General features: G+C 44.2%; 1 protein-coding gene and 1 long non-coding RNA gene across 3 annotated transcripts in view; both read right to left on the bottom strand.

Annotated features, from left to right (window-relative positions):
• The window catches only part of LOC149981353 (uncharacterized), a 437,375-nt gene that overhangs the window by 81,915 nt on the left and 332,960 nt on the right, over nucleotides 1-22,500 (bottom strand). The window lies entirely within an intron of this gene.
• The window catches only part of fgd1 (FYVE, RhoGEF and PH domain containing 1), a 145,239-nt gene continuing 125,347 nt past the window's right edge, over nucleotides 2,609-22,500 (bottom strand). For both annotated transcript variants that reach the window (XM_090185549.1, XM_036989079.2), the window contains exons 11-17: nucleotides 22,202-22,281; nucleotides 16,764-16,794; nucleotides 15,620-15,721; nucleotides 13,438-13,566; nucleotides 12,702-12,860; nucleotides 7,588-7,734; nucleotides 2,609-4,148 (exon numbers count right to left, since the gene is read on the bottom strand). In XM_090185549.1, coding sequence (XP_090041675.1) covers nucleotides 3,879-4,148; nucleotides 7,588-7,734; nucleotides 12,702-12,860; nucleotides 13,438-13,566; nucleotides 15,620-15,721; nucleotides 16,764-16,794; nucleotides 22,202-22,281 — 918 coding nt within the window. In that variant the 3' untranslated portion in view covers nucleotides 2,609-3,878. The remainder of the gene's footprint in view (nucleotides 4,149-7,587; nucleotides 7,735-12,701; nucleotides 12,861-13,437; nucleotides 13,567-15,619; nucleotides 15,722-16,763; nucleotides 16,795-22,201; nucleotides 22,282-22,500) is intronic.

Raw genomic sequence — 22,500 nt, 5'->3', positions numbered from 1 at the left:
CCACTAGGTGGCAGAGAGGCCGTTATGTAGCTCATGTCAAGCCAACGGGACCGGATGGGCTTTTTAAAAATATTCGATTTTAAAGAGTGATAAAGACAATGACTGTCAGGCACTAAGGGTTCTATTCGATCTGTATCGCGGAAGTTCCGCTTTTACAGCGTGATTGAAATGTAAAGGTAAATGTAGCAGAGACTGCATTCACGGTAAACACTGCGTATGTCGGCTCAAATTTTCCTTCCTTTTTGAACAGAGTTATAAATATCCGCTTTGAATGCTTTCGGTTAAAGAGTGGCTCATTGCCTCTATTCAAAACGACTGGGCTCTGGTTTCGAGAGATTACATGGGCTTGGAGGTATTATTTTAAGCTTAAAAACACAATTCCTAAGTGTAAAGTGTAAAAGGGCCAGAAAAACGTCTCTTTTAAGTTGGTGTAAAAACCTCAAGAAATTCGGAATCTTAAATATTTCGCAAAACAGTCTTTAAAAACACCTGTGGTATAGTGGTATTACCCAGCGTACACAACATCCTCTTTCCAAGGTCTACGCACAAAACATCTAGCCAGCTACGAAAACTAAGGAAACAGATTTCCATAACAAGGGACAGTTCCCACTATTATATTCTAAAATCTATACAGCCAACCCGGGAGACAGAGAGAAGGCGAGAGGAGGAAGGATATAGCTTCACATCCCCACACAGAAGATGTGGAAGGATATAGCTTCACATCCCACACAACAGATGTGGAAGGATATAGCTTCACATCCCCACACAGCAGACGTGGAAGGATATAGCTTCACATCCCAAAATCAGATGTGGAAGGATATAGCTTCACATCCCCCACACAGTAGATGTGGAAGGATATAGCTTCACATCCCCTCACAGCAGATGTGGAAGGATATAGCTTCACATCCCCCACAGCAGATGTGGAAGGATATAGCTTCACAGATGTGGATGGGAGAGAGGAGGCATCTTGTTCCCTCTTCTCTTCAGCCAATGGGGACATCTGTCTGTCTGTCTATCTGACAATGTCTGTCAGTGTGTCTGTCTGTCTCAGGTAGCCCTCATCCATCATCACATTCCAACACTGTCCAGTCCAGACATTCAGGACCATCTCAGTGCATCAGGAAGAAAAGTAACAGATAGGATAGGACAACCTTCCCCATCATCATCCAAACAACAGCCCTTTCATCAGGAGGAAAGTAACAGATAGGATAGGACAACCCTCCCCATCACCATCCAAACAACAGCCCTTTCATCAGGAGGAAAGTAACAGATAGGATAGGACAACCCTCCCCATCACCATCCAAACAACAGCCCTTTCATCAGGAGGAAACAGAAACATCAGCCTTCTACTGCCTTCTGTGGAGTTACAAACACTCAGAACCCTAGAACACTCAGAACCCTAGAACACTCAGAACCCTAGAACACACAGAACCCTAGAACACTCAGAACCCTAGAACACTCAGAACCCTAGATCACTCAGAACCCTAGAACACTCAGAACCATAGATCACTCAGAACCATAGAACACTCAGAACCATAGAACACTAAGAACCATAGAACCCTAGAACACTCAGAACCCTAGAACACTCAGAACCATAGATCACTCAGAACCCTAGAACACTCAGAACCATAGAACACTCAGAACCCTAGAATACTCAGAACTCTAGATCACTCAGAACCCTAGATCACTCAGAACCATAGAACACTCAGAACCATAGAACACTCAGAACCCTAGAATACTCAGAACTCTAGATCACTCAGAACCCTAATCACTCAGAACCATAGAACACTCAGAACCCTAGAACACTCAGAACCCTAGATCACTCAGAACCATAGAACACTCAGAATCCTAGAACACTCAGAACCCTAGATCACTCAGAACCATAGGACACTCAGAATCCTAGAACACTCAGAACCCTAGAACACTCAGAACCCTAGAACACTCAAAACCCTAGAACACTCAGAACCCTAGAATACTCAGAACCCTAGATCACTCAGAACCCTAGATCACTCAGAACCATAGAACACTCAGAACCCTAGATCACTCAGAACCATAGAACACTCAGAATCCTAGAACACTCAGAACCCTTGATCACTCAGAACCATAGAACACTCAGAATCCTAGAACACTCAGAACCCTAGAACACTCAGAATCCTAGAACACTCAAAACCCTAGAACACTCAGAACCATAGAACACACAGAACCCTAGAATACTCAGAACCCTAGAACACTCAGAACCATAGAACACTCAGAACCATAGAACACTCAGAACCTTAGAACATTCAGAACCATAGATCACTCAGAACCATAGAACACTCAGAACCCTAGAACACTCAGAACCATAGATCACTCAGAACCATAGAACACTCAGAACCCTAGAATACTCAGAACCCTAGAACACACAGAACCCTAGAATACTCAGAACCCTAGAACACTCAGAACCATAGAACACTCAGAACCATAGAACACTCAGAACCATAGAACACTCAGACAGCATAGAACACTCAGAACCTTAGAACACTCAGAACCATAGAACACTCAGAACCATAGAACACTCAGACAGCATAGAACACTCAGAACCTTAGAACACTCAGAACCTTAGAACACTCAGAACCATAGAACACTCAGAACCTTAGAACACTCAGAACCATAGAACACCCAGACAGCATAGAAACAACTCAATGCTCTCAACATCATATCTTAAACAGAGAGAAATGGTGAGGAGGAGGAAGTCTGTTCTGTGGCTCAGAATGAATTCATGTAAAATGTCTGTCTGACTGGAGGGAAGCTATTCACTGTGACACACAATGTCAATGTCTGACTGGAGGGAAAGTATTCACTGTGACACACAATGTCAATGTCTGACTGGAGGGAAGCTATTCACTGTGACACACAATGTCAATGTCTGACTGGAGGGAAGCTATTCACTGTGACACGCAATGTCAATGTCTGACTGGAGGGAATCTATTCACTGTGACACACAATGTCAATGTCTGACTGGAGGGAAGCTATTCACTGTGACACACAATGTAAATGTCTGACTGGAGGGAAGCTATTCACTGTGACACGCAATGTCAATGTCTGACTGGAGGGAAGCTATTCACTGTGACACGCAATGTCAATGTCTGACTGGAGGGAAGCTATTCACTGTGACACACAATGTCAATGTCTGACTGGAGGGAAGCTATTCACTGTGACACACAATGTCAATGTCTGACTGGAGGGAAGCTATTCACTGTGACACGCAATGCCAATGTCTGACTGGAGGGAAGCTATTCACTGTGACACACAATGTCAATGTCTGACTGGAGGGAAGCTATTCACTGTGACACGCAATGTCAATGTCTGACTGGAGGGAAGCTATTCACTGTGACACGCAATGTCAACGTCTGACTGGAGGGAAGCTATTCACTGTGACACGCAATGTCAACGTCTGACTGGAGGGAAGCTATTCACTGTGACACACATCTTTGTTTACTGCATTCCTCTGATATATCTTCTGAAGGGAGGACGAGAGCAACACTTTTTTTTGACTTTTGGCAGTTTGTTTTGATGTTGTTGCAAAACACTGGTTCACTGTGACGAGTTGATGAGCAATACACTGACTGAGAGAAACAGACCTGTAGATATTATCATGCAACTGACTGATCACTGACATTAAATACAGAGAGGTGTGTGTGAGTTTGTGTGTGTGTGTACCTGTGTGTGTGTGTGTACCTGTGTGTGTATGTACCTGTGTGTGTGTGTGTACCTGTGTGTGCGTACCTGTGTGTGTATGTAAGTTTTAAACTGTGTGTGTGCTGCTCATGTTCTGTACAGTTTGTAGTTTTGTGTCTTTAGAGAACAGATCTAATATTGATTGTACGCCTCAAAATCAATCATGTATTCTCTCCCGAGGTTGCAGTCTCCTCCCCTTCCTCCTCTAGGGCCTCTGTAATTGAACCGTGAGCCTGTAGCTCCTCCCCTCTCCCTGCGCGTGATAGGACCTCTATCCAGCGGCGCTGTAGCTCCTCCCCATCGGCACTGAAGTAGAGCGTAAGGTGGGATTGGCTGATTTTGAAGGCAAAGCGGCGTTCCAGGCGGTCACATGACTCAGGAAGGGAGACCTCGAAGCCAATCAGGGGTACAGAGCGCTGGGCTTTCACATCCTGGGTACACAGGGGAGGAAGAGGGCAGAACAGAGAGTGCAGACAGAGAGGACAGACAGAGGACAGACAGAGAGGACGAGAGAGGACAGGACAGACAGAGAGGACAGAGAGAGAGGACAGACAGAGAGGACAGACAGAGAGGACAGGACAGACAGAGAGGACAGAGAGAGATGACAGGACAGACAGAGAGGACAGAGAGAGAGGACAGAGAGAGAGCGCAGAAAGAGAGGACAGAGAGAGGGGACAGACAGAGATGACAGAGAGAGACAGACAGAGAGAGAGGACGGACAGAGAGGACAGACTTGGGTGAATGTTCCAAATCCAAAGTACATTGCTATGTTTTTTAAACGCTTTCTCCTTTTGTTAATAACATTTTGCTAATAACATTCTAATAACAGTCTAATAACAGTCTAATAACATTATAATAACGTTCTAATAACAGTCTAATAACATTCTAATAATGTTCTAATAACATTCTAATAACAGCCTAATAACAGTCTAATAACATTCTAATAACAGTCTAATAACATTCTAATAATGTTCTAATAACATTCTAATAACAGTCTAATAACATTCTAATAATGTTCTAATAACATTCTAATAACAGCCTAATAACAGTCTAAAAACATTCTAATAACAGTCTAATAACATTCTAATAACATTCTAATAAAATTCTAATAACAATCTAATAACACTCTAATAACATTCAAATAACATTGTAATAACTAATAACATTCTAATAAAATTCTGATAACAGTCTAATAACAGTCTAATAACTAATAACATTCCAATAACAGTCTACAAACATTATAATAACAGTCTAATAACATTCTAATAACTAATAACATTCTAATAAAATTCTAATAACATTCTAATAAAATTATAATAACATTCTAATAACAATCTAATAACACTCTAATAACATTCAAATAACATTACAATAACTAATAACATTCTTATAAAATTCTAATAACAGTCTAATAACAGTCTAATAACTAATAACATTATAATAACCGTCTACAAACATTCTAATAACAGTCTAACAACATTCTAATAACAGTCTAATAACAGTCTAATAGGGGTGTAATAACAGTCTAATAGGGGTGTAATAACAGTCTAATAACATTCTAATAGGGGTTTAATAACAGTCTAATAGGGGTGTAATAACAGTCTAATAGGGGTGTAATAACAGTCTAATAACAGTCTAATAGGGGTGTAATAACAGTCTAATAGGAGTGTAATAACAGTCTAATAGGGGCGTAATAACAGTCTAATAGGAGTGTAATAACAGTCTAATAGGGGCGTAATAACAGTCTAATAGGAGTGTAATAACAGGTTAATAGGGGTGTAATAACAGTCTAATAGGGGCTAATAACAGGTTAATAGGGGCTAATAACAGGTTAATAGGGGCTTATAACAGGCTAATAGGGGTGTAATAACAGGTTAATAGGGGCTAATAACAGGTTAATAGGGGTGTAATAACAGTCTAATAGGGGCTAATAACAAGTTAATAGGGGCTAATAACAGGTTAATATGGGTGTTATAACAGCTTAATAGGGGTGTAATAACAGTCTAATAGGGGCTAATAACAGGTTAATAGGGGGTGTTATAACAGGTTAATAGGGGTGTTATAACAGGGTAATAGGGGCTAATAACAGGTTAATAGGGGCTAATAACAGGTTAATAGGGGGTGTAATAACAGGTTAATAGAGGTGTAATAACAGGTTAATAGGGGGTGTTATAACAGGTTAATAGGGGCTAATAACAGGTTAATAGAGGAATTATAACAGGTTAATAGGGGTGTAATAACAGGTAAATAGGGGTGTAATAACAGTCTAACTGGGGCTAATAACAGGTTAATGGGGGGTGTTATAACAGGTTAATAGGGGTGTTATAACAGGTTAATAGGGGCTAATGACAGCTTAATAGGGGTGTTATAACAGGTTAATAGGGGTGTTATAACAGGTTAATAGGGGTGTTATAACAGGTTAATAGGGGTGTTATAACAGATTAATAGGGGCTAATAACAGGTTAATAGGGGTGTAATAACAGGTTAATAGGGGTGTTATAACAGGTTAATAGGGGCTAATAACAGGTTAATAGGGGGTGTAATAACAGGCTAATAGAGGTGTAATAACAGGTTAATAGGGGTGTAATAACAGGTAAATAGGGGGTGTTATAACAGGTTAATAGGGGCTAATAACAGGTTAATAGAGGAATTATAACAGGTTAATAGGGGTGTAATAACCGGTAAATAGGGGTGTAATAGTCTAACTGGGGCTAATAACAGGTTAATAGAGGAATTATAACAGGTTAATAGGGGTGTTATAACAGGTTAATAGGGGCTAATAACAGGTTAATAGGGGGTGTAATAACAGGTTAATAGGGGTGTTATAACAGGTTAATGGGGGGTGTTATAACAGGTTAATAGGGGATAATAACAGGTTAATAGGGGCTAATGACAGGTTAATAGGGGTGTTATAACAGGTTAATAGGGGTGTTATAACAGGTTAATAGGGGTGTAATAACAGATTAATAGGGGTGTTATAACAGGTTAATAGGGGATAATAACAGGTTAATAGGTGTTATAACAGGTTAATAGGGGTGTTATAACAGGTTAATAGGGGTGTAATAACAGGTTAATAGGGGTGTTATAACATGTTAATAGGGGTGTTATAACAGGTTAATAGGGGTGTAATAACAGATTAATAGGGGTGTTATAACAGGTTAATAGGGGATAATAACAGGTTAATAGGGGTGTTATAACAGGTTAATAGGGGTGTTATAACAGGTTAATAGGGGTGTTATAACAGGTTAATAGGGGTGTAATAACAGGTTAATAGGGGTGTTATAACATGTTAATAGGGGTGTTATAACAGGTTAATAGGGGTGTAATAACAGGTTAATAGGGGTGTTATAACATGTTAATAGGGGTGTTATAACAGGTTAATAGGGGTGTAATAACAGATTAATAGGGGTGTTATAACAGGTTAATAGGGGTGTTATAACAGGTTAATAGGGGTGTTATAACATGTTAATAGGGGTGTTATAACAGGTTAATAGGGGTGTTATAACAGATTAATAGGGGTGTTATAACAGGTTAATAGGGGTGTAATAACAGGTTAATAGGGGTTTTATAACATGTTAATAGGGGTGTTATAACAGGTTAATAGGGGTGTAATAACAGATTAATAGGGGTGTTATAACAGGTTAATAGGGGTGTTATAACAGGTTAATAGGGGTGTAATAACAGGTTAATAGGGGTGTTATAACAGGTTAATAGAGGTGTTATAACAGGTTAATAGGGGTGTTATAACAGGTTAATAGGGGTGTTATAACAGGTTAATAGGGGTGTAATAACAGGTTAATAGAGGTGTTATAACATGTTAATAGGGGTGTTATAACAGGTTAATAGAGGTGTTATAACAGGTAATCTCACCTGAGGAGCACCGTATATGTACAGCACCAGTGGTTCATTCTCTGGGATGACAAACCAGGCTTTCTGCCAGCCTCTGCCTGCTCCCTTCTCCATGTGGTGGAGGAAGCTACACATCACACTGTTCTCTGCTGCCACCGACGCCTGTTTCTGTAGACCCCACACACACACTGCGTTAGAGACCACTCTTCGTTCGTTAATGTAGTGCAGCTTGGTCTTATTTTCCACAAGCGTAGTGTTTTATCCCTGACAAAAGGCCCGGACTCTAGAATACGGTTCTATTTCATATATTTCTATCCTCTTGTCTTCCCTTGTTCTTTTTAAGTACAATTAAAAAAATGTGGAAAGTATTTGACATAAATGCATTTGACCAAGGGCCTACAGTTCAACTCCAGCACATAAAATAAAATAACATTTTATTAGTCACATGCGCCGAATACACCTTACAGTGAAATGCTTACTTACGAGCCCCCTTACGAGCCCCTTACGAGCCCCCTTACGAGCCCCTTACGAGCCCCCTTTACGAGCCCCCTTACGAGCCCCCTTACGAGCCCCTTACGAGCCCCCTTTACGAGCCCCCTTACGAGCCCCCTTACGAGCCCCCTTACGAGCCCCCTTACGAGCCCCTTACGAGCCCCCTTTACGAGCCCCCTTACGAGCCCCTTACGAGCCCCCTTTACGAGCCCCCTTACGAGCCCCCTTACGAGCCCCCTTTACGAGCCCCCTTACGAGCCCCCTTACGAGCCCCCTTACGAGCCCCCTTACGAGCCCCCTTTACGAGCCCCTTACGAGCCCCTTACGAGCCCCCTTACGAGCCCCCTTACGAGCCCCTTTACGAGCCCCTTTACGAGCCCCCTTACGAGCCCCCTTACGAGCCCCCTTTACGAGCCCCCTTTACGAGCCCCCTTTACGAGCCCCCTTTACGAGCCCCCTTACGAGCCCCCTTTACGAGCCCCTTACAAACCCCAACAATGCAGTTTAAAAACAAATACGGCTAAGAAATAGAAAAAAAAACAGAGTCATTAAAGAGCAGCAGTAAAATAACAATAGCGAGATATATACAAGGTATTACGGTACAGAGTCAATGTGGAGGCTATATACAGGTGGTACCGGTACAGAGTCAATGTGGAGACTATATACAGGGGGTACCGGTACAGAGTCAATGTGGAGACTATATACAGGGGGTACCGGTACAGAGTCAATGTGGAGGCTATATACAGGGGGTACGGGTACAGAGTCAATGTGGAGGCTATATACAGGGGGTACCGGTACAGAGTCAATGTGGAGACTATATACAGGGGGTACCGGTACAGAGTCAATGTGGAGGTTATATACAGGGGGTACCGGTACAGAGTCAATGTGGAGGCTATATACAGGGGGTACCGGTACAGAGTCAATGTGGAGACTATATACAGGGGGTACCGGTACAGAGTCAATGTGGAGGCTATATACAGGGGGTACTGGTACAGAGTCAATGTGGAGGTTATATACAGGGGGTACCGGTACAGAGTCAATGTGGAGGCTATATACAGGGGGGTACCGGTATAGAGTCAATGTGGAGGCTATATACAGGGGGTACCGGTATAGAGTCAATGTGGAGACTATATACAGGGGGTACCGGTACAGAGTCAATGTGGAGGCTATATACAGGGGGTACTGGTACAGAGTCAATGTGGAGGTTATATACAGGGGGTACCGGTACAGAGTCAATGTGGAGGCTATATACAGGGGGGTACCGGTATAGAGTCAATGTGGAGGCTATATACAGGGGGTACCGGTACAGAGTCAATGTGGAGGTTATATACAGGGGGTACCGGTATAGAGTCAATGTGGAGGTTATATACAGGGGGTACCGGTACAGAGTCAATGTGGAGGCTATATACAGGGGGTACTGGTACAGAGTCAATGTGGAGGTTATATACAGGGGGTACCGGTACAGAGTCAATGTGGAGGCTATATACAGGGGGGTACCGGTATAGAGTCAATGTGGAGGCTATATACAGGGGGTACCGGTACAGAGTCAATGTGGAGGTTATATACAGGGGGTACCGGTACAGAGTCAATGTGGAGGTTATATACAGGGGGTACCGGTACAGAGTCAATGTGCGGAGGGCACCAGTTAGTTGAGGTAATATGTATAAGGAAGAGTTATTACAGTGACTATAGATGATAACAACAGAGAGTAGCAGCGGTGTAAAAGGGGGCAATGCAAATAGTCTGGGTAGGCATTGATTAGGTGTTCAGGAGTTTTATGGCTTGGGGGTAGAAGCTGTTTAGAAGCCTCTTGGACCCACACTTGGCACTCTGGTACCATTTGCCGTGTGATAGCAGGGAGAACAGTCTATGACTAGGGTGTCTGGAGGTTTTTTTAGGGCCTTCCTCTGACACCGTCTGGTATAGAGGTCCTGGGTGGCAGGAAGCTTGGTGGCCCTACTGGGCGGAGGCTGAGCAGTTGCCATACCAGGCAGTGACGCAACCAGTCACGGTGCTCTTGATGGTGCAGCTGTAGAACCTTTTGAGGATCTGGGGACCCATGCCAAATCTTTTCAGTCTCCTGAGGGGGAATAGGGTTTGTCGTGCCCGCCACCACACGGCCAGGTCTCTGACCTCCTCCCGATAGGCTGTCTCGTCGTTGTCGGTGATCAGACCTACTTAATAATGGTGTTGGAGTCGTGCCTGGCCGTGCAGTCATGAGTGAACAGGGAGTACAGGAAGGGACTAAGCACGCACCCCTGAGGGGTCCCAGTGTTGAGGATCAGCATGGCGGATGGCTGTTACCTACCCTCACCACCTGGGGGCGGCCCTCCAGGAAGTCCAGAATCCAGTTGCAGAGGAAGGTGTTTAGTCCCAGGATCCTTAGCTTATTGATGAGCTTTGAGGGCACTATGATATTGAACACTGAGCTGTAGTCAATGATTAGCATTCTCACATAGGTGTTCCTTTTGTCCCGGTGGGAAAGGGCAGTGTGGAGTGCAATAGAGATCGCTTCATCTGTGGATTTGTTGGGGCGTTATGCAAATTGGTGTGGGTCTATGGTTTCTGGAATAATGGTGTTGCTGTGAGCCATTACCAGCCTTTCAAAGCACTTCATGGCTACAGACGTGAGTGCTACGGGTCAGTAATAGTAGTAATTTAGGCAGGTTACCTTAGTGTTCTTGGGCACAGGCACTATGGTGGTCTGCTTAAAACATGTTGGTATTAGACTCGGACAGGGAGAGGTTGAAAATGTCAGTTAAGACACTTGCCAGTTGGTCAGCGCATGCTCACAGTACACCTCCTGGTAATCCGTCTGGCCCTTCGGCATTGTGAATGTTGACCTGTCTTACTCACATCGGCTGCGGAGAGCGTGATCACACAGTCTCCTGGAACAGCTGGTGCTCTCATGCATGTTTCAGTGTTATTTGTCTTGAAGCGAGCATAGAGGTAGTTTAGCTAGTCTGGTAGTCTCGTGTCACTGGGCAGCTCTTGGCTGTGCTTCCCTTTGTAGTCTGTAATAGTTTGCAAGCTCTGCCACATCAGACGAGCGTCAGAGCCGGTGTAGTATGATTCGTTCTTAGTCCTGTATTGACGTTTTGTTTGTTTGATCAGCTCTACCCTTTAGCTCAATGCGGATGTTGCCTGTAATCCATGGCTTCTGGTTGGGGTATGTACGTACGGTCACCGTGGGGACAACGTCATCGATGCACTTATTGACGAAGCCAATGACTAATGCGGTGTACTCCTCAATGCCATCGGAGGAATCCCGGAACATATTCCAGTCTGTGCTAGAAAATCAGTCCTGTAGCTTAGTATCTACTTCATCTGACCACTTTTTTATTGATCTAGTCACTGGTGCTTCCTGCTTTAATGGAGAGTTTTGTATGTGTGTGTGGAGTAAAGGTGGTCCAGAGGTTTTTTCCCTCTGGTTGCACATTTAACATGTTAATAGAAATAAGATAAAACAGATTTAAGTTTCCCTGCATTAAAGTCCCCGGCTACTAGGAGCGTCGCCTCTGGGTGAGCGTTTTCCTGTTTGCTTATGGCATAATACAGCTCATTCAATACTGTCTTAGTGCCGGCCTCTGACTGTGGTGGTATGTAAACAGCTACGAAAAATACAGAAAACTCTCTAGGTAGATAGTGTGGTCTACAGCTTATCATGAGATACTCTACCTCAGGCGAGCAAAACCTCGAGACTTCCTTAGATATCGTGCACCAGCTGTTATTTACAAAAATACATAGTCCTCCCCCTTGTCTTACCAGACGCCTCTGTTCTATCCTGCTGGTACAGCGTATAACCAGCCAGCTGTATGTTGATATTGTCGTCGTTCAGCCACGACTCCGTGAAGCATAAGATATTACAGTTTTGAATGTCCCGTTGGTAGTTTAATCTTCCGTGTAGGTCATCAATTTTATTCTCCAAAGATTGCAAGTTTGCTAGCAGAATGGAAAGAAGTCTACGAATTTGCCTACGATCGCCTACGAATTCTCAGAAGACAGCCCGCCTTCTGGCCCCTTTTTCTCAGCCTAATCTTCACGCAAATCACGGGGATCTGGGCCTGTTCCTGAGAAAGCTGTATATCGTTCGCGTCGGCCTCGTCAAAACTCAGTAAAGGAAAAAGGATTCTGCCAGTCCGTGGTGAGTCATCACAGTCCTGATGTCCAGAAGTTATTTTCGGTCATAAGAGACGGTAGCGGCAACATTATGTACAAAATAAGTAAAAAAATAAGTTACAAACAACGCAAATAAACGAATGAAAAACACAATTGGTTGGGGGCCAGTAAAACGTCTGCCTTCTCCGCCGCCATTTAAATATCTGATGTATAAATATGTATTTAACCTCTATTATCACCTGCTAGCTGATCCCATCGACTTACAGTCTTTGTACTAACGCTAGTTAGCATTGGGTCGCTAATTAGCATTGGGTCGCTAGTTAGCATTGGGTCGCTAGTTAGCATTGGGTCGCTAGTTAGCATTGGGTCGCTAGTTAGCATTGGGTCGCAAAACTCCCTCTAACTTTCTTCATACTGGACAAAGATACATGAAAATGGTATCCACAAGTTCATCTGACCCTGTGGAAGTAGATCAAATCCAGAAGCATCCCTTTTTCTACGGCAGTCAGGATCCTGTTATGTACCTCTAGTATTGACCGTCGTCTGTTTATGCTGCAGGTCAGGCTGGCGGGGGAGGGGGGAACCCCCACTAGGGTTGTGTAGCAGTCGATGCACACCCTGTTAGCCCTGTTGTTGTCGTAGAGCAGACGGGCCCTGAACTCTGAACACTTTCCACACACCACCTGGGATACACAGAGGGAGGAGGGGTACCTCCATATTAACATGTATTACACCTGGGATACACAGAGAGAGGAGGTATACCTCCATAATGCTGTTAACATGTATTACACCTGGGATACACAGAGAGCTCAGGTGTAGGAGACAAGAAGCAGTTCACTGACGACAGGCCATTGATGGAAAATTAGCTGCATCCTCTTCAATATCAGAACAAATAGGAACAACTCACTCAATTAAAAAAAACTCTTGATTTGACCATATTTTTAAAACTCTTTATTGAGTATTGAGCAAAAGACTCAACCCTAATTTCTCAGCAGTTGACTGGAGACATGGAAGGAGTTCGCTTGTTGGGGGAGGGGGGGGGGGGGGGACAACATTTTAACCAATGAGAGTCAAGGTACAGCCCAAAACCCAAAACTCTCACTCAATAGTGATCAACATGTTCATCTTAATTTTATATATATATGAAAACTTTTTTAAATCAAGAGTTTTTAATATTGAGTCGTGTCTTCAGGAGTAGAGCGACTGACTGACATAATCAGGTCACTTGTACATGACATCATGATTTGATTGGAGACGTACGTGTCCACAGGCCTTGCAGTGGTGACGTCTCTTGGTGATGGAGTTGAACGGCTCCTGGCACTTCATACACAGAGTCACCTCCTTCTCACGGATCGGAGTGGGGGCACGCTTCCCCAGCTCGGAACAATTCTGAGAGAGAAAGTAGATTGGAAGAGAGACAGAGAGAGAGAGAGAGAGGGAATGAGTGAGAGAAGTGTGAGTGAGGGAATGAGTGAGAGAAGGAGAGACGTATGAGAGAGGGAATGAGTGAATGAGTGAGAGAAGGAGAGACGTATGAGAGAGGGAATGAGTGAGAGAAGGAGAGACGTATGAGAGAGGGAATGAGGGAATGAGTGAGAGAAGGAGAGACGTATGAGAGAGGGAATGAGGGAATGAGTGAGAGAAGGAGAGACGTATGAGAGAGGGAATGAGTGAATGAGTGAGAGAAGGAGAGACGTATGAGAGAGGGAATGAGTGAGAGGAGAGATGTATGAGAGAGGGAATGAGTGACAGAAGGAGAGAAGCGTGAGAGAGAGAGACAGAGAGAGAGAGGGAGAGAAGAGACAGCGATAGGATCTCACAGAGGAAGGCATTTCAGCCACAGAAGCTGAAAGGCAGACATGTCATAGTGTTAAGAGAACCAAGTGGAAGAACTATCGGGAATACTGCTTAACTCTTTCACATCTACTCAAGTGCCTAATGGTTAGTGGTTATACTGGGGTTATGGGTTATACTGGGGTTATAGGCACGGGGTTATGGGTTATACTGCGGTTATAGGCTAGGGGGTTAGTGGTTATCCTGGGGTTAGGGGTTATACTGGGGTTATAGGCAAGGGGTTAGTGGTTATCCTGGGGTTAGGGGTTATACTGGGGTTATAGGCTAGGGGGTTAGGGGTTATACTGGGGTTATAGGCTAGGGGGTTAGGGGTTATACTGGGGTTAGGGGTTATACTGGGGTTATAGGCTAGGGGGTTAGGGGTTATACTGGGGTTATAGGCTAGGGGGTTAGGGGTTATACTGGGGTTAGATGATAGGGGTTACGTGGGGTTAGAGACTAGGGGGTAGGAGGTATGCTGGGTTAGAGACTAGGGGGTAGGAGGTATGCTGGGTTAGATACTAGGGGGTAGGAGGTATGCTGGGTTAGAGACTAGGGGGTAGGAGTTATGCTGGGTTAGAGACTAGGGGGTAGGAGGTATGCTGGGTTAGAGACTAGGGGGTAGGAGGTATACTGGGTTAGAGTTAAGGGTTAAGGGTTATGCTGGGGTTAGATGCTAGGGGTTAAGGTTTATGCTGGGGTTAGATGCTAGGGTTTAAGGGTTATGATGGGGTTAGATGCTAGGGGTTAAGGGTTATGCTGGGGTTAGATGCTAGGGGTTAAGGTTTATGCTGGGGTTAGATGCTAGGGTTTAAGGGTTTTGCTGGGGTTAGATGCTAGGGTTTAAGGGTTATGATGGGGTTAGATGCTAGGGGTTAAGGGTTATGCTGGGGTTAGATGCTAGGGGTTAAGGGTTATGCTGGGGTTAGATGCTAGGGTTTAAGGGTTATGCTGGGGTTAGATGCTAGGGTTTAAGGGTTATGCTGGGGTTAGATGCTAGAGGTTAAGGGTTATGCTGGGGTTAGATGCTAGGGGTTAAGGGTTATGATGGGGTTAGATGCTAGGGTTTAAGGGTTATGATGGGGTTAGATGCTAGGGGTTAAGGGTTATGATGGGGTTAGATGCTAGGGGTTAAGGGTTATGATGGGGTTAGATGCTAGGGGTTAAGGGTTATGATGGGGTTAGATGCTAGGGTTTAATGGTTATGATGGGGTTAGATGCTAGGGGTTAAGGGTTATGATGGGGTTAGATGCTAGGGGTTAAGGGTTATGATGGGGTTAGATGCTAGGGTTTAAGGGTTATGATGGGGTTAGATGCTAGGGGTTAAGGGTTATGCTGGGGTTAGATGCTAGGGGTTAAGGGTTATGCTGGTGTTAGATGCTAGGGGATAGGGGTTATGCTGGTGTTAGATGCTAGGGGTTAAGGGTTATGCTGGGGTTAGATGCTAGGGGATAGGGGTTATGCTGGTGTTAGATGCTAGGGGATAGGGGTTATGCTGGTGTTAGATGCTAGGGGATAGGGGTTATGCTGGTGTTAGATGCTAGGGGATAGGGGCTATGCTGGTGTTAGATGCTAGGGGATAGGGGCTAGGGGTTGTGTTGTATCTTACAGGTGAGTTGGGAGGAGTGTAGTCCTCATCTCGGAGAGAGCAGTTGAGATGGTGGAACGTGGCTAGCGTCTGTTCATGTCTCTGAATGGTGGCCTGGATAGCCTGAGCGAGAGGAGGAACAGACGACATGTTAAATGACAACGTCTCTGCTGGATTGACGTTTTATCTGGTGACACACACACACACACACACACACACACACACACACAGCCCAGGACCAAACCACATAAACACTAAATCTCCCTTCGCCACACCATCGCCGTTCACACCAGATAAAACTAACGTCAGGAAGTGAAGGAGACATGCTCGTTAATATGGATGAATACAGAGTTGTTATGTGGAGAGTGGAAGCTGAAATAGTGGGAGCTGAAATAGTGGGAGCTGAAATAGTGGGAGCTGAAATAGTGGGAGCTGAGATAGTGGAAGCTGAAATAGTGGGAGCTGAGATAGTGGGAGCTGAAATAGTGGGAGCTGAGATAATGGGAGCTGAAATAGTGGGAGCTGAAATAGTGGGAGCTGAGATAGTGGGAGCTGAGATAGTGTGAGCTGAGATAGTGTGAGCTGAAATAGTGTGAGCTGAAATAGTGGGAGCTGAAATAGTGGGAGCTGAGATAGTTCGAAGCTGAGATAGTGGGAAATAGTGGGAGCTGAGATAGTGGGAGCTGAGATAGTGTGAGCTGAGATAGTGGAAGCTGAGATAGTTGGAGCTGAAATAGTGGGAGCTGAAATAGTGGGAGCTGAGATATTGGGAGCTGAGATATTGGGAGCTGAAATAGTGGGAGCTGAAATAGTGGGAGCTGAGATAGTGGGAGCTGAGATAGTGTGAGCTGAGATAGTGTGAGCTGAAATAGTGTGAGCTGAAATAGTGGGAGCTGAAATAGTGGGAGCTGAGATAGTTCGAAGCTGAGATAGTGGGAAATAGTGGGAGCTGAGATAGTGGGAGCTGAGATAGTGTGAGCTGAGATAGTGGAAGCTGAGATAGTTGGAGCTGAAATAGTGGGAGCTGAGATAGTGGGAGCTGAAATAGTGGGAGCTGAAATAGTGTGAGCTGAAATAGTGGGAGCTGAGATATTGGGAGCTGAGATATTGGGAGCTGAGATAGTGGGAGCTGAAATAGTCTAAGCTGGAATACAGAAGTATTTACCTGGATCCAGTCCTTCTTCTCTTCTTCAGTCCTACACAGAACAACAACGTATTAGGTAGTAACCAAAAGAGTCATGTAGAATCATGTAGTAACAGAAAGAGTCATGTAGAATCATGTAGTAACCAAAAGAGTCATGTAGAATCATGTAGTAACCAAAAGAGTCATGTAGAATCATGTAGTAACCAAAAGAGTCATGTAGAATCATGTAGTAACCAAAAGAGTCATGTAGAATCATGTAGTAATCAAAAGAGTCATGTAGAATCATGTAGAATCATGTAGTAACAGAAAGAGTCATGTAGAATCATGTAGTAACCAAAAGAGTCATGTAGAACCATGTAGTAACAGAAAGAGTCATGTAGAATCATGTAGTAACAGAAAGAGTCATGTAGAATCATGTAGTAACCAAAAGAGTCATGTAGAATCATGTAGTAACCAAAAGAGTCATGTAGAATCATGTAGTAACAGAAAGAGTCATGTAGAATCATGTAGTAACCAAAAGAGTCATGTAGAAACCAAAAGAGTCATGTAGAATCATGTAGTAACCAAAAGAGTCATGTAGAAACCAAAAGAGTCATGTAGAATCATGTAGTAACAGAAAGAGTCATGTAGAATCATGTAGTAACCAAAAGAGTCATGTAGAATCATGTAGTAACCAAAAAAGTCATGTAGAATCATGTAGTAACCAAAAGAGTCATGTAGAATCATGTAGTAACCAAAAGAGTCATGTAGAATCATGTAGTAACCAAAAGAGTCATGTAGAATCATGTAGTAACCAAAAGAGTCATGTAGAAACCAAAAGAGTGATGTAGAATCATGTAGTAACCAAAAGAGTCATGTACAGTCATGTAGAATCATGTAGTAATCAAAAGAGTCATGTAGAATCATGTAGAATCATGTAGTAATCAAAAGAGTCATGTACAGTCATGTAGAATCATGTAGTAACCAAAAGAGTGATGTAGAATCATGTAGTAATCAAAAGAGTCATGTAGAATAATGTAGTAACAGAAAGAGTCATGTAGAATCATGTAGTAACAGAAAGAGTCATGTAGAATCATGTAGTAACCAAAAGAGTCATGTAGAATCATGTAGTAACAGAAAGAGTCATGTAAAATCATGTAGTAACAGAAAGAGTGTTAAACAAAATCAAAATATATTTTATATTTGAGATTCTTCAAAGTAGCCTCCCTTTGCCTTGATGACAGCTTTGCACACTCTTGGCATTCTCTCAACCAGTTTCATAAGGTAGTCACCTGGAATGCATTTCAATTAACAGAGGTGCCTTGTTAAAAGTTGCGTTTGAGCCAATCAGTTGTGTTGTGACAAGGTAGGGTTGGTAAACTTTTAACTATTTGTTAAAAGACCAAGTCCATATTATGACAAGAACAGCTCAAATAAGCAAAGAGAAACGATAGTCCATCATTACTTTATGACATGAAGGTCAGACAAGACGGAAAACTTTAAGAACTTTGAAAGTTTCTTCAAGTGCAGTCACAAAAACCATCAAGCGCTATGATGAAACTGGCTCTCATGAGGGACACCCATAAGAAGAAGAGACTTGCTTGAGCCAAGAAACAACAGCAAAGGACATTAGACCGGTGGAAATCTGTCTTTTGGTCTGATGAGTCCAAATTTGAGATTTTTGGTTCCAACCGCCGTGTCTTTGTGAGACGCAGAGTAGGTGAACGGATGATCTCCTCAGGTGTGTTTCCCACCGTGAATTATGGAGGAGCTGGTGTGATGGTGTGGGGGTGCTTTGCTGGTGACAATGTCATTGATTTATTTAGAATTCAAGGCACACTTAACCAGCATGGCTACCACAGCATTCTGCAGCGATACACCATACCATCTGGTTTGCGCTTAGTGGGACAATAATTCGTTTTTTAACAGGACAATGACATGCTCAGCATGTGGGAACGCTTTCAAGTCTGTTGGAAAAGCATTCCTCATTAAACTGGTTGAGAGAATGCCAAGAGTGTGCAAAGCTGTCATCAAGGCAAAGGGTGGCTACTTTGAAGAATCGAAAATCTAAAAATAATTTTTATTTGTTCAACACTTTTTTGGTTACTACATGATTCCATATGTGTCATTTCATAGTTCTGATGTCTTCACTATTATTCTTCAATGTAGAAAATAGTAAAAATAAAGAAAAACTCTTGAATGAGTAGGTGTGTCCAAACTTTTGACTGGTACTGTTTATATATATATATATATATATTTATTATTTTTTTAATTTTATTTTTTTCATTGTTGGACATGAAAGACTGTAAAATCTGTTCCCTAGTATTCCCACGGAAAACAGAGAGACACATGATCGTATCCAAATGTAAGTAACGTTTTACATGATTTTGTTTAGTCAAATACTATATCTGTTTGGGCTACAAATAATTTATAATTATGTTCCTGGGCTAGGCTGTAGGGGATGCTGGAGTTAGGGGTTATGCTAGGGTTAGAGACTAGAGGGTAGGGGTTATGCTGGGATTAGAGACTAGAGGGTAGGGGTTATGCTGGGATTAGAGACTAGAGGGTAGGGGTTATGCTGGGATTAGAGACTAGAGGGTAGGGGTTATGCTGGGATTAGAGGCTAGGGGATAGGTGGTAGGCTGGGGTCAGATGCTAGGGAAAGGGTTTAGGGGTTATGTTGGGGTTAGAGGGGTTAGGGGTTATACTGTGATAAGAGGATAGGAGGTAGTGGTATTATGATGAGGGTAGGGCTTATTCTGGGATAAGAGGATAGGAGGGTAGGGGTTATGCTGGGATAAGAGCCTAGGGGGTAGGGGTTATGCTGGGATAAGAGCCTAGGGGGTAGGGGTTATGCTGGGATAAGAGCCTAGGGGGTAGGGGTTATGCTGGGATAAGAGGATAGGGGATAGGGGTTATGCTGGGGTTATAGGCTATGGGGTAGGGGTTATGTTGGGGTTAGAGGGGTTAGGGGTTATGCTGGGATAAGAGCCTAGGGGGTAGGGGTTATACTGGGATAAGAGCCTAGGGGGTAGGGGTTATACTGGGATAAGAGGATAGGAGGGTAGGGGTTATGCTGGGATAAGAGCCTAGGGGGTAGGGGTTATACTGGGATAAGAGCCTAGGGGGTAGCGGTTATGTAGGGGTTAGAGGGGTTAGGGGTTATGCTGGGATAAGAGCCTAGGGGGTAGGGGTTATTCTGGGATAAGAGCCTAGGGGGTAGGGGTTATTCTGGGATAAGAGCCTAGGGGGTAGGGGTTATACTGGGATAAGAGGATAGGAGGGTATGGGTTATGCTGGGATAAGAGCCTAGGGGGTAGGGGTTATACTGGGATAAGAGCCTAGGGGGTAGGGGTTATGCTGGGATAAGAGCCTAGGGGGTAGGGGTTATTCTGGGATAAGAGCCTAGGGGGTAGGGGTTATACTGGGATAAGAGCCTAGGGGGTAGGGGCTATGCTGGGATAAGAGCCTAGGGGAGGGGTTATTCTGGGATAAGAGCCTAGGGGGTAGGGGTTATGCTGGGATAAGAACCTAGGAGGTAGGGGTTATGTTGGGGTTAGAGGGGTTAGGGGTTATGCTGGGATAAGAGCCTAGGGGGTAGGGGTTATGCTGGGATAAGAGGATAGGGGATAGGGGTTATGCTGGGGTTATAGGCTATGGGGTAGGGGTTATGTTGGGGTTAGAGGGGTTAGGGGTTATGCTGGGATAAGAGCCTAGGGGGTAGGGGTTATACTGGGATAAGAGCCTAGGGGGTATGGGTTATGCTGGGATAAGAGCCTAGGGGGTAGGGGTTATTCTGGGATAAGAGCCTAGGGGGTAGGGGTTATTCTGGGATAAGAGCCTAGGGGGTAGGGGTTATTCTGGGATAAGAGCCTAGGGGGTAGGGGTTATACTGGGATAAGAGCCTAGGGGGTAGGGGTTATACTGGGATAAGAGCCTAGGGGGTAGGGGTTATGCTGGGATAAGAGCCTAGGGGGTAGGGGTTATTCTGGGATAAGAGCCTAGGGGGTAGGGGTTATGCTGGGATAAGAACCTAGGAGGTAGAGGTTATGCTGATTAAAGATTATGCTGTGGTTATAGGCTATGGGGTAGGGGTTATGCTGGGGTTACAGGTTATGGGGTAGGGGTTATGTTGGGGTTAGAGGGGTTAGGGGTTATGCTGGGATAAGATCCTAGGGGGTAGGGGTTATGCTGGGATAAGAGCCTAGGGGGTAGGGGTTATTCTGGGATAAGAGCCTAGGGGGTAGGGGTTATGCTGATTAAAGATTATGCTGGGGTTATAGGCTATGGGGTAGGGGTTATGCTGGGGTTACAGGTTATACTGGGGTTATAGGTTATGCTGGGGTTACAGATTATGCTGGGGTTATAGGCTATGGAGTAGGGGTTATACTGGGGTTACAGATTATGCTGGGGTTACAGATTATGCTGGGGTTACAGATAATGCTTGGGTTACAGATTATGCTGGGGTTATAGGCTATGGGGTAGGGGTTATGCTGGGGTTACAGATTATGCTGGGGTTATAGGCTATGGGGTAGGGGTTATGCTGGGGTTACAGATTATGCTTGGGTTACAGATTATGCTGGGGTTATAGGCTATGGGGTAGGGGTTATGCTGGGGTTACAGATTATGCTGGGGTTACAGATTATGCTGGGGTTATAGGCTATGGGGTAGGGGTTATGCTGGGGTTACAGATTATGCTGGGGTTATAGGCTATGGGGTAGGGGTTATGCTGGGGTTACAGATTATGCTTGGGTTACAGATTATGCTGGGGTTATAGGCTATGGGGTAGGGGTTATGCTGGGGTTACAGATTATGCTGGGGTTATAGGCTATGGGGTAGGGGTTATACTGGGGTTACAGATTATGCTGGGGTTACAGATTATGCTGGGGTTACAGATTATGCTGGGGTTAAAGATTATACTGGGGTTACAGATTATGCTGGGGTTATAGGCTATGGGGTAGGGGTTATGCTGGGGTTACAGATTATACTGGGGTTACAGATTATGCTGGGGTTATAGGCTATGGGGTAGGGGTTATGCTGGGGTTACAGATTATACTGGGGTTACAGATTATGCTGGGGTTATAGGCTATGGGGTAGGGGTTATGCTGAGGTTACAGATTATGCTGGGGTTACAGATTATGCTGGGGTTATAGGCTATGGGGTAGGGGTTATGCTGAGGTTACAGATTATGCTGGGGTTATAGGCTATGGGGTAGGGGTTATGCTGGGGTTACAGATTATACTGGGGTTACAGATTATGCTGGGGTTATAGGCTATGGGGTAGGGGTTATGCTGAGGTTACAGATTATGCTGGGGTTACAGATTATGCTGGGGTTATAGGCTATGGGGTAGGGGTTATGCTGAGGTTACAGATTATGCTGGGGTTATAGGCTATGGGGTAGGGGTTATGCTGAGGTTACAGATTATGCTGGGGTTAGTCCTGGAGTAAAACGTTTAAATAAATAATCTGGCTACCCTCACCTGGCCTGTAGTTCTAGTGATCGTTGTTTTCCAGACACCAAGAAGGTCCTGGGAACGTTAACACTGCTGCTCTCCTTCAGCTGTAACAAGGAAGAAGGAAACACACAGGACGTCACTCAGCTACACCGCAGCCTCATAACAGCAGGCAGTTATTACAGAGCCTCTATCAAAGATGGTGCTGCGGCATTCCTCCTGTTTTGGAAGAGCCTTAGCGTGCGCTCTATTCCCTATGTAGTGCACCACTTTTGTCCAGAGCCTAGTGCACTATGCAGGGAATAGGGTGCAATTTCAGATTGGCA

Source organism: Oncorhynchus mykiss, chromosome 9 (assembly GCF_057628025.1).
Source record: "Oncorhynchus mykiss isolate SJ-2025 chromosome 9, ASM5762802v1, whole genome shotgun sequence".
NCBI classification, from domain to species: Eukaryota; Metazoa; Chordata; class Actinopteri; order Salmoniformes; family Salmonidae; genus Oncorhynchus; species Oncorhynchus mykiss.
This window is presented reverse-complemented; position numbering and strand designations above follow the sequence as displayed.